This window comes from Cephus cinctus, unplaced genomic scaffold, assembly GCF_000341935.2.
Source record: "Cephus cinctus unplaced genomic scaffold, Ccin1 Ccin1_scaffold1043, whole genome shotgun sequence".
Lineage (NCBI taxonomy): Eukaryota > Metazoa > Arthropoda > Insecta > Hymenoptera > Cephidae > Cephus > Cephus cinctus.
The window spans coordinates 672,389-683,204 of NW_014333574.1; the positions used below are offsets into that span (position 1 = coordinate 672,389).

A 10,816-nucleotide genomic window follows, 5' to 3' on the forward strand; every position below is an offset into this window, starting at 1 on the left:
CCTGCCACCCCCATCCGTTACGGAGCCAAAGCTGTATCGGTTCCTATCGAAAATCGCTGACCGACCAGTCGTCGGCGAAAAACAACGGAAACCCTCGCAACTCAATCAATTATGCCCGTGGGAAAGTTTTCAACTCATCCCCCCCCCACCCCACCTCCTCAGCCGCCCGGTGGGACGATATCGGCTCTTTTCTATTTGCCGATATTTTAGCTCCGATAAAGGCGCCGGACCGAACGGACCTACTGGACAGCGCCTGACCACAGACCTTGATAAAGGAATCTATTAGCCAGCCCTGCGTTGGGGAGGGACGACCGAGACTCCGACCCGCCGCCCCTTGTACAGGGGGATGCCGAGGGTGCTGGAGCTTTTCAACCGGCCACGATTACAATAGTTTTTCTTTATCGGCGGAAATCTAGCTGCTGTGCGGGCTCTGTGCTGTATACTGGGGGCCTATTGGTCCGGAAGGGTCAGAGGTCATCTCAAATATCCTGGACCAGGAAATACGTAATTTTAGGGATGTCACTGGTATAGAGAGTGACTTTACCGTCCCCCCCCGTAGGCGCGATACACTTTTCATCGGGGATCGAAGCTTTCTTCTTTTTCTCTCTCGTTTTTTTCTTCTTTTCTGTAAAAAAAAGCTTTAGTGTTTGAGGGTTGCGCGTTTTACTACTGGAAATTACGATGGTTTCTCTTCGGTCTCTTTTTTTTTCCTTCTGAAAAAAGAGGCACTGGCAAGGGGGTAGCTCCTCGGGTCCTGCTTCAGGAAATTAGCGATTCGTTCAATCTGCAGGGGTTTATCGGCCGTACGCATTTTTTTTTTTTAGGACCTGCTACGTGCCACGTGCTCACTCATCTGGGATATGAGAATATTCCAAATTATTCCACACAGGATTATACTACGATTCACATATGATAAACAAGAGAGAACGTAGTCGGATACATATATGTACGCTGCATAAAGAAAATTCATAGTCGTACGATCCCACGTCACAGCGCCCTATGTATACTCTAATAGAAATACACGTGCATATCATTACGTCAATGACTTTGGCCGAAATCCATAAATCAGCATACTATTTAAAAATTTGTTTTTTTTTTTTCAAAATTTCTTTTAAAAATTTCATCGACCTTTCTCGACGAAACAATTCAACCTGCATGCCGCGCACAACCTTCGATTCAACCTACGCACTCGCATAGATGTGTATCTATGTAAAGTGTATAGTGTAGGTATTCACTGGGAGTCAGGAGCGACTGGCATGCGAATCGTCTCATTGGTGCGGAAGCAGCTATACGTCGAGAAGAGGAGAGTCAGAAATAGGAATCTATAAGGAAATGGAGAGGAAACTGATTGGAGCTGTTAACATAAATACACGAATGGACGAACGCGATCGGAAATCGGGATTAGCGAATTGGCCCTCTGTCTCCCCCACTTTTATTTCATCCCGGAGCTTTTACCGCCCTGCGCCGCCCCCTCGTCACCAGGCAGTCGACGTTGCCGTAGCCGTTGGCAGCACTGAGAATCCCAAAGAGGTTCAATTCTTGCGTTTGGCTGGCAATTCAGGATTTCTGATTTGAGTGCTCGCAATTGGCGCAATCGATTTATGCCTTTCGGGTAAACTGAAAAGGATTAGCGTAACGCGTATCGATTATAATTGCACGTCTATGACTTTTTCTGGATTACGTGTCGTCGTCATCCTTATCACCCGCGGTCGCCATTCTTCCTGGTTCTCGTTATTTCAATAAATTATACCTAATCACGGCAATCAAGTCGTTATCAATGCTCTTTGCTCGTTGAATCGCGAAAAATCGTATACGTCCTGCCGTCCCTTGGCTTTGTATCCAATTACCTTGATTTTCTTAGTCGTTTCTTTATTCTCTTTGGTACGCTTACCTCCACCCCCCACCCCGCCCCTCCTTCTCTTTCCTTCCCCCACCACCTTACACTATGTCCACGCATTTGCCTGTGTGCGCATCTAAGTGCTTCGATCGCTTTGGGTAAATGCTTTTTGTGAAATTGACTTGTTCGATACAATGAAATTAGTGTCGTCACTCGTCAATGGAGTTGATAGGTAAGGTAGGTCGAGAGAGGGAGAGAGGAGAGGGTGGTTGGCTGAGTAGTGGAAAAGGTAGGTGAGTAGTACATACGGGTAGATGGGTAGATGGGTAGATGGGTAGATGGGTAGATGGGTTGGAATCTACGCAGTACTCTGGAATAATAATAAAAATCGCAGCACGGGGGCGGCATTAACGAACTCACCCCCTGTTGCTCTCGAATACATGGCCATTTTCAGCTCATCATCCCCATTTGGTTCTTAGCTAGCATCCCCTGGAACCCGTTTTCAATCCATTACACTTGTCTATACGGCTGGATAAGGTGGCTGATGAGGAGGATGCTGGTGCGACGAACGTCATTCCCGTAGCCTTGACGTATGTCTATATGCATAGACTGAAACGTATTTTCTTAATTCGACACGTATAACGTAAATCCGAAAGCTAACTTACGTCACCCTCGACCGTCCGTCCTTCGACTATGCATCCAGATGCCAGGCGGGCGCCAGCTAATTCTTATTTCACCGGAAATTGGACGAGCTGGTATCATCTGGGAGTTGCCAGAACGAGAGCTCTGACGGAGCATATCGGAAGAGACGGTAGCTTAACGGATCCTGTCGATTTTTGGGGACGCGTAAAATCAGCAAACGCAACGGAAATGCACGGCAGAATCGGAGCTACAAAATCTAAATCCCTCCACCAATTAATGAATCGTGACTACTCACCGGCGCTGGTCCAGCTAATCAGCGAAGGCCGAGAACTGCATCCAGGGTAGTCACTGCACTCAAGTCCACTCAGGTGATCCCTGCACTATAGCACAAGACTGCACTTGCGAAACACAGGCAGAAAATCTATAGGATTTTCTGGATATTGCGAGAGCAACGCGAAAACTGCAGAAGCGAGAACTTTATTGACCGTATAGGAATCGCAGATTCCAAACAAAGAAAAGAGTCAACAAAGAGTCCGGGAGCGCGAGGCAGCCCGATCGGTGTCCCAAGACAGACTGACTTTAAAGCAATCAATTGGCAATAGTCAAATTCGAGAACTAGTCGCTCTGATTGGTCGAGATCCTTATGGCCGGTAACTCTTATCCTTTCCCTCGTGTCGTCCCTTTAAACTAAATCGCGAGGATTCCTTAGCGAATCGGTAGGTGACTCTTGGTTTCCCCAGGGCACCCGGTGACAGCCGAGCACCACGTCCCTAACTCGGGTCAGGCGGTTCCTCTGCTGCCCTTAACTGTATCTAAACAATAGCAGATCTTCCGGAGAGCATTGGCGTAACTGCACGAATCAACGACAATCATCAGACCGCGAATCGAAAAATTACGTCACAACTCCTCAAAGTTACAATTTTCCACCCTTCAGCAAAAGGTGGAGGGATGGTCTAGCTTGTCCCCGTAATTCGACTTCGCGTTTTTACACTTTTTCTTGAACCCTGATTTCTTAATAAGAACTCGACGAACAAGGGATTAACATCCAGCATCATAATACATCTCTTGAATGTATAACGAGATGAATTCCCAGGCCATTCCTGGAATTGTTCGTCTCACTAAGGGTTGTGCGACTTGTCGCGGATTTACGTGAAAACCGATTCGGTGCTAAATCGTCTGCAGTTAAAATCTGGGTTAGGCTGCGAATCCTTGCCGATGTCACATCCCACCCCCGTTTCCCTCGTTGGCATAGAAAGCACCCAAAAGAGAATCTTTACTGTCGGTGTTTATCACAATAAAAACGTCTTATAACTCGTGGACGCTTATGCGCGATGACCTACCCACCCTCGTATCCCATACGTGTATGTCTATATATATAGATATCTATAAGGGTCTTCCTTTGGCTTCCGTATCGGGCAAAAGATATATATATATATATTTAAGGAAAGGGAATCTTGTTAAGGTTTCTGGTATACTTCAGAGTTATCGAGAATTCCTCTGCTGCCCTTAACCGTATCTAAACAATAGCAGATCTTCCGGAGAGCATTGGCGTAACTGCACGAATCGACCCGAGGGCATACCTTCTGATCAAAAATGACGTCATAAGATATACGCAATATACACATATACATAGAAACAGAAAGAGAAAGAAAAAGAGAGATACAAAGGCAGGTAGACATTTTCCGAACGTACTATCAGGACACACGTGACCATAATGTCCATCAGGTCAATATCCTTTGCCATCCGTGTCCAATTATACCTTTGGTAGATCCGCTTCCTGCTGATAACAGCACACAGTCATCAAACCGCAAGATTCTCCTCCTCGGGATTTCCTGTCGCGTTATACGACGCAGCCCCGCGATTTCTGTCGCCACATAAGAAAACACCAGTTAACGCCCATATATGTCCTGTAAATATTTTTATGCAAAAACCCAGTTCCACCCATTTCCTTCTAGAGACACCTAGCGACAATATCGCGCAACAAAGCGGCAACGATTCTATGCGTAGAGATAAGGAGGAATATTGATAATGGGGAAAAATAAAAGAAGAAAAAAGAATTCAAGGACCCAAGGCACACTCTTTCACTTTTGTTTGACCACCGATCGATCTTCGGTAAATTCCCATCGCCATTACGTCAGTAACTCGGTAAACTCAATCTCGCGGACGTCGTGGCTTCGCCCTGATCGTCATTACCGAGCATGATCGAAAAAAAAAAAAAAATCGTTTAAGACATTTTTAATATCCTTTATTTTTCCTATAGGAGGGTATACCCTCTTGTCTTTATTTTTCTCTTTTCACAAATTAACCTGCCGGTGGCTGCCCTTAGCACGTCATTCGCACAATATACTATACGTACAGGTACGTACTGTATGAAAAATGATGTCAGTACACGTATCTATAGCAAATTGCCTCGAATAGTCCCTAGAAGCTATGGGCTACTTCTTCATTATTTATGTACATATGCATTTGTGTTTGGTCGTGGCTTATATATATATATATATATATATACCTATGTATAAATACACGTACTATATGTAATATGGCTTAGTTTGGTTCGCATCGATCACAATACCTGTCCACCCACTTCTCAGCTATCGGAATAAGAGTGGAATACTTCCGGCTAAGCGTGCGTCCTCTCCTTCCTCCTCCTATTCACTCGGCATCCAATGTCTCTTGTTGGCTTCCTCGCGTGTGATCGTACGTGAACCCCATTCGATTGACAGGTACGCAGGTTCACGTTAAAAATTTAAGAGCCTCTCGAATCTTATCGAATATTCCAGTTTACCGAATTTTCAGTTATTCGGACCGGCGATGTAAATGGAAGCCAAATTTTTTTTTGTCCAGTGTAGCCAATTTTCGAATATTCTCGTAAAACCCATGGGATCGTTTCAACGGGATTACTCTTACGCGCTTATAGCATGTGACATGTTTTCTTTTTTTTTTTTTACATGAAATAATAAAAGTACCGGAACATATACTATAGTTACGTCTCGGCAAGTTTTAACTACAGTTTCAACCCCAATCCCAATCAAAGTAAAAGTTTTGCCCTGGGCAGTTCGTTTCTCACGAGATTCCCCCCTCCAGTCCTCTCATACTCCATTTCTCTTCTTTTTCTCCCTTTGGGTTACCTACCCTTATACTTTTATCGTCCCTTGCCCCCACTCCACGACTTAGCTACGGAGCATCGAGTCTTATCCCTATTTATCCCGTTTGTGTGCGGACCAACGGCGAGTCGGCGACACTTTTATGCATCCGTCTACCACTGGTCCAGCGCGATATCAGCTACTCTCAGCGGCGAGATAACTCGCATCGTAAATGAAGTCTTCTTCGGATATCTTCGGATATCCTCGGCAGACTCGATCACTTTTCTACGTACTTGGCTACTCGTGCACTTTATTTATGTATTAAGTAAGTATTATTATTTTTCCTAATTGTCCAACGCAAAACTCTCGTAGGTACTTGTAGCGGCGGTGAATTTGAAATCCGCTATTATACAAGCATCGAAGCACTCGCTGTACGGTAGAGCTCTTACGCAGGGCTACACAGAGAGGAATTGACCCAGTCGAATGAGTTCCTTTGGTCCCTTTAACCGACGATACGTCCATTTCGTCTATTCGACGTCGAGCGTCGTCCATAAAGAGCGTCCAAGGGGTCGTATCAAGAAATGCGAACTATCGGGAGTTTAACTGCTTAACTGCTGGTACTGTCCAGACGTAGGAGCAATATAAGGAAGGACATTTAACTGTCCCGGTAAGGAGGATAGAATATATGGCTCTTATGCCGTACTATAGGAACTCTCAACTTTTGACAATAGGCATATATACATATACGGGCACGTGTTTCCCCCTCTGCGGAAAGGAAATGAATCATCCGAGGATCCACGGAAGCCTCGAAATCGTCATATTGGAAATGGTGACCGGGCAGCCTCCCCCCGGGCGGGCGATAGAGAAAGCGAAGTATAAATACGTGAATCCAAATGGCACGTATAAACCTATATGGCTTTATTTTCAAGGCATTATACGCAAGTGTCTAGGAAACTTTTTACCCTAGTTTGGAAACAGAGAGCACATGTTACCGGAAGTAAGCCTGTGCGTATACCGTCTTCCATTGCATTCCTCCGATCCCGAGGAAAATTTCAGAACCTAATTTCCCTTCTGATGGGCTACTTATCTGTCTGCACGAAGATCCCTCTGATATCTCTATTTACCGTGGTTTTATACTTTTTTTTTTTAATATATCTTTTGTTATCTTCGGCACGAATGTCTTCAGGAAGCAGCGACCGCAGCTCCTATCTTATAGCTTCCGGGACGTGTCGCCTCTATCGAAACGTAGAATTTCCATTCTCCAGTTCCTGCCTTCAGTTTTTGTTTTGACTTTTTTTTTTTCAAAAATAATCCCACGTGGCTCCCAAGAACCAGGAGACACGGAGGAACGGAATCCATGCGGAAGATTCGATGCCGGAAGAATACTTCGAGAAATCGGGAAACGTAGGGTCCTTTACGCAATATTCGTACTGCAGTTACGGAACTGTACTTCCGGTAGGAATTTGTCCCTGAAGCGGTACGCGAGACATCTGATTGGATCGCAAGTAACGGTTTCCAGTATAAGTTTGGTCGTTTACGTCCTTCGTAATCCTGGTGCGCCAGACAAAGGAAGAGGAGATGGCCGAGCAAAGGGTGCCGAGAGGTCCGGCGCTTCGTTTCCGGGTTACAGTGAAAACCACTGTGTCCTTAGTTATGCAGCATCTCGCTTCTCCGTCGCTCGCGTCGCCTCGCCTCGTCGTCTCGCTTCGTCCCACTCGTGCCTTTTTTCCCTATGAATGGTCGGACCTAAAAATCGGAATGGTGGCGCCGAAAATGTCTTCATCTTCCAAGCGTACCGTCGATAAAGGCGCGCAGATGATAGGGTTGTAAAGTCCCGCTATGGCTTCGCTCATGGCTGCTGCCAGTGGATGCTTTTCTGCTTTGTCATCTCTGCGCGGTCGGGACGTCCTTGCCGATCAGCCGCAATTCCCGCTAGATGCAGAAAGTAGGAACCGGGAGAAATCGGCCGCTTAACGTCCCTGTAAAGACATTCCTGGGCCATTGTGTCTGACGCGGCACCGCGGAGTCTCCTAAGCTGCGAGCTGTAAGGACGGCGTCGTCTCTATATGCGAATTAGCACATTTTTCTCATATTCACATCCAGGAACGATTTTTCTTTTTTTTTTTTTCTTCACTCCGCGCGAAATTTTTATATCCTCCTCTTATCATCCTGGGAGAATCGTAACGCGATACTTTTGAATGATAAGGATATTTCAGGTATCACGTACCGTGACACGGCGAATGTAAAATACGAATAAAAATTTTTTTTTGCAAAATTTGTAATTGAAAAGACGTTCTTTTGCCCTGCACTGCATCAATTTGTGAAGTATGGATAATGGCTGGTGATAGAGCCTGGAAATATAGTCTCTTAGATGTGACACCTATGTTGGTCTAGCATGTGGCGTGGTAGGCTTTGCGCTTATCAGCGATATGCACACGCGTGACTGCGTAACGGGAGCAGGATAGTAAATAAGCGTGTGCGTGAATATGCGTACGAGTATGGGACGAGTAGCAGGCATTGCGTCATAGACGTAATAATTGCTTAATTTGGATAATTGGGCACCAGGGGCTTTCTGCCATCGTCCACGCTCGTCCGGTCCTTGCGCCGGTCCGGAAAGTTGTCTTTCAATTTTGGCCATACGCATGCGCGTATGAGCCTCTATGTACTTGCAAGGTGTCACATATTTCCACAGCGATGACATTCGATACTTTTATTTGCTTTAATTACCATCGCTCAACAAAGCTAATTTATCTTTTTTGTGTCTTTCAGAATTCCATCAGACACAATCTGTCCCTGCACAACAGATTCATGCGAGTTCAAAACGAAGGCACCGGCAAGAGCTCCTGGTGGATGATCAACCCCGACGCGAAACCCGGCAAATCCGCGCGACGAAGGTCAGTTCAATTGGATTTTACTGATTGAGGGGGTGCAGAGTTCACGAGAGTGGGAATATAGATAGACGGGGTGATGGGGTGATGGAGGGGAGGGGGGGAGGCGCGGACAGGTGAATAATTTGACGTAATTGGTCAGGGCGACGTCGATGGAGACAAGTAAATTCGAGAAGCGTCGTGGCCGGGTGAAGAAGAAGGTGGAGGCCTTAAGAAACGGGGGGTTGCAAGCAGACGCCACACCTAGTCCGAGTAGCAGCGTCAGCGAAGGGCTGGACCTCTTTCCGGATAGCCCTTTGCCATCGGCCAGTGGTTTCCAGCTGTCGCCGGACTTCCGGTGAGTATTGATCATCAATAAGGAATTCTTCGCTGTAATGAAAAGGAAATATTTGACCTTCTCTAAAGACCTCGGGCATCGAGCAACGCTTCCTCCTGTGGTAGACTAAGTCCTATACCTGCCGTCCTGGGCGAACCAGACTGGACCCCGGCCTACACACCTTCCTACAGTCCGGAACAGCTAGGTACTTGGATGAGACCACGATTGAACCGAGTGAATCGATAGGTGGATTATTAATTGACTGAATAATTCGCAGCCGGCAGCCTAGCGGAAACGATGAAGTTGGAGTCCTATCAGCTGTACCAGACGTCACCGCCGAATCATCAGCAGCAAACCGGGCCGCCTCCGTCTTACTTCGAAGCCCAGTACCAGAGGAGCAACTCCCTTCGCACTGGACCCTCGTCCTACGGCTTGCCGCCGACGCCGCAGTCAGCCAGCCAACAGAGATGTCCTCTGCATCGTTTGCAGTCCTGCGCTTGCCAAATGGTCGGTGATCGACTTCCGGACTTCCTCGTATTTTCTCCCACGACGGATGACGGTTCGACCACGAACTGTTTTCCTATGTCGCAGAATCTGAGTCCTGTCTCGAGGATGTCGCCTTCGTACCCGCAGAACGAGCCGAGTCCTTCGCCACTGAGCAGCGCCCAGCAGCAGTCTCTGCAGTATCTTATCCAGAGCCAGCAGCGCCAGCAGCAGCAGCAGCAGCAGCAACAGCAGCAACAGCAGCAGCAACAGCAGGCTCAGACGGGACCTGGAGGACCCAGTCCACCTCATACACCCACCCCTTGTACACCCACCCCTAGCACAATGATGGGTCAGCTGATGGGTGCATTGAACAACGCCACGCTTCTCGATGATCTCAATATCAACATCGAGACGTTGCATGGTGGTTTCGATTGCAACGTGGATGAGGTAATCTTTAATCAGCAATTACCATCTGAGCTTCCGAGTACAATGACCTTACAACGGGCTGGTTTGTTACGTTGCAGGTCATCAAGCATGAACTGTCCATGGACGGCACGCTGGATTTCAATTTCCAGCAGGGCGTCATGGGCGCCGCGGCGGTTCAGGTGACCGACGCGAGCGTCGGCCAAGGCGTCGGTTCTGGACAGAATATTCCTGTAGGCTCCGTAGCCGGTAACACGTCTGCGGGTGTCTACGTCAGCGGCAATGCTGCAGCCCCTGCTGCACCACCCTCTTGGGTTCACTAGCGATGTATGTCCTACCCTCGGTACCCTCACTTTCCTCATCAACCCCATGGTCGCATGGACGGGATGCTACCTAGGACGTGGACAAGGTCCAGCATACCGGTGAGTCGCAACACGTCTGATGCAAATTTTCCAAAATAAAAGCAAAGATTCGACAGGACGATATTCCTAAACCAATAAAAACGCCGTAAATTAAATGCGCCCCGTAAATTATGTGAACACCCCATCTCGGTAATGTCCTTAAATTTCGCCAAGTGGATGGACATCCTCAACATCAGGAAGCCGTATTAGGTATAGCTGGTGCACGAGGTCGATCGAGCGTGCGGAGCGGCGTCGTCGACGTCGTTCTGTATCGCGAAAGTTATGACTTTTACGACACGAGCACCTAGTTTGGACAGTTTTTGGCGAGTGGATGCGCGACGGTCCAGAGGAAGAGGCAACCGTGGAAGAGGATGCGAGTGGGATAGGGAGATGGGGAGTGCAGAGGGGGAAGACAGATAGATAGATAGATAGATAGAGAGAGGGAGAGAGAGAGAGAGAGGGTTGCTACAGCACGAGTACAAGTATAGGAGGCAGAGAATCTAGGTGAGCTAAGCTCTCGGAGGATGCTGCTCCATAAGAAGAAGAAGAAAGAAAGGAAAATGATCGGAGAAGATCTTGAGAGATGAAGTGGCTGCCGGTGCGGTCGCGAGCCAGGAGGAAGCTGCGATCTCACTCCAGCAGCGACCGGAGACCGAGAAGGAAGGGGAGTATAGGTGAGAGAGGGGAGTCGTCAGAGGGGGAGGGAGAATAGTGTGTGTGGTGGTGGGGGGGGGGGGCTC

The 10,816-nt window shown here is 47.6% G+C and overlaps 1 protein-coding gene across 3 annotated transcripts in view; it reads left to right on the plus strand.

The window, feature by feature from the left end:
- LOC107271814 (forkhead box protein O) overlaps positions 1-10,816 on the plus strand; it is an 81,906-nt gene that overhangs the window by 44,757 nt on the left and 26,333 nt on the right. For 2 of the 3 annotated variants that reach the window (XM_025089106.1, XM_015748247.2), the window contains exons 2-6: positions 8,332-8,456; positions 8,593-8,787; positions 8,856-8,971; positions 9,044-9,699; positions 9,777-10,097. In XM_025089106.1, coding sequence (XP_024944874.1) covers positions 8,332-8,456; positions 8,593-8,787; positions 8,856-8,971; positions 9,044-9,699; positions 9,777-9,998 — 1,314 coding nt within the window. In that variant the 3' untranslated portion in view covers positions 9,999-10,097. The remainder of the gene's footprint in view (positions 1-8,331; positions 8,457-8,592; positions 8,788-8,855; positions 8,972-9,043; positions 9,700-9,776; positions 10,098-10,816) is intronic. The other variant, XM_015748248.2, reaches the window with a different exon arrangement.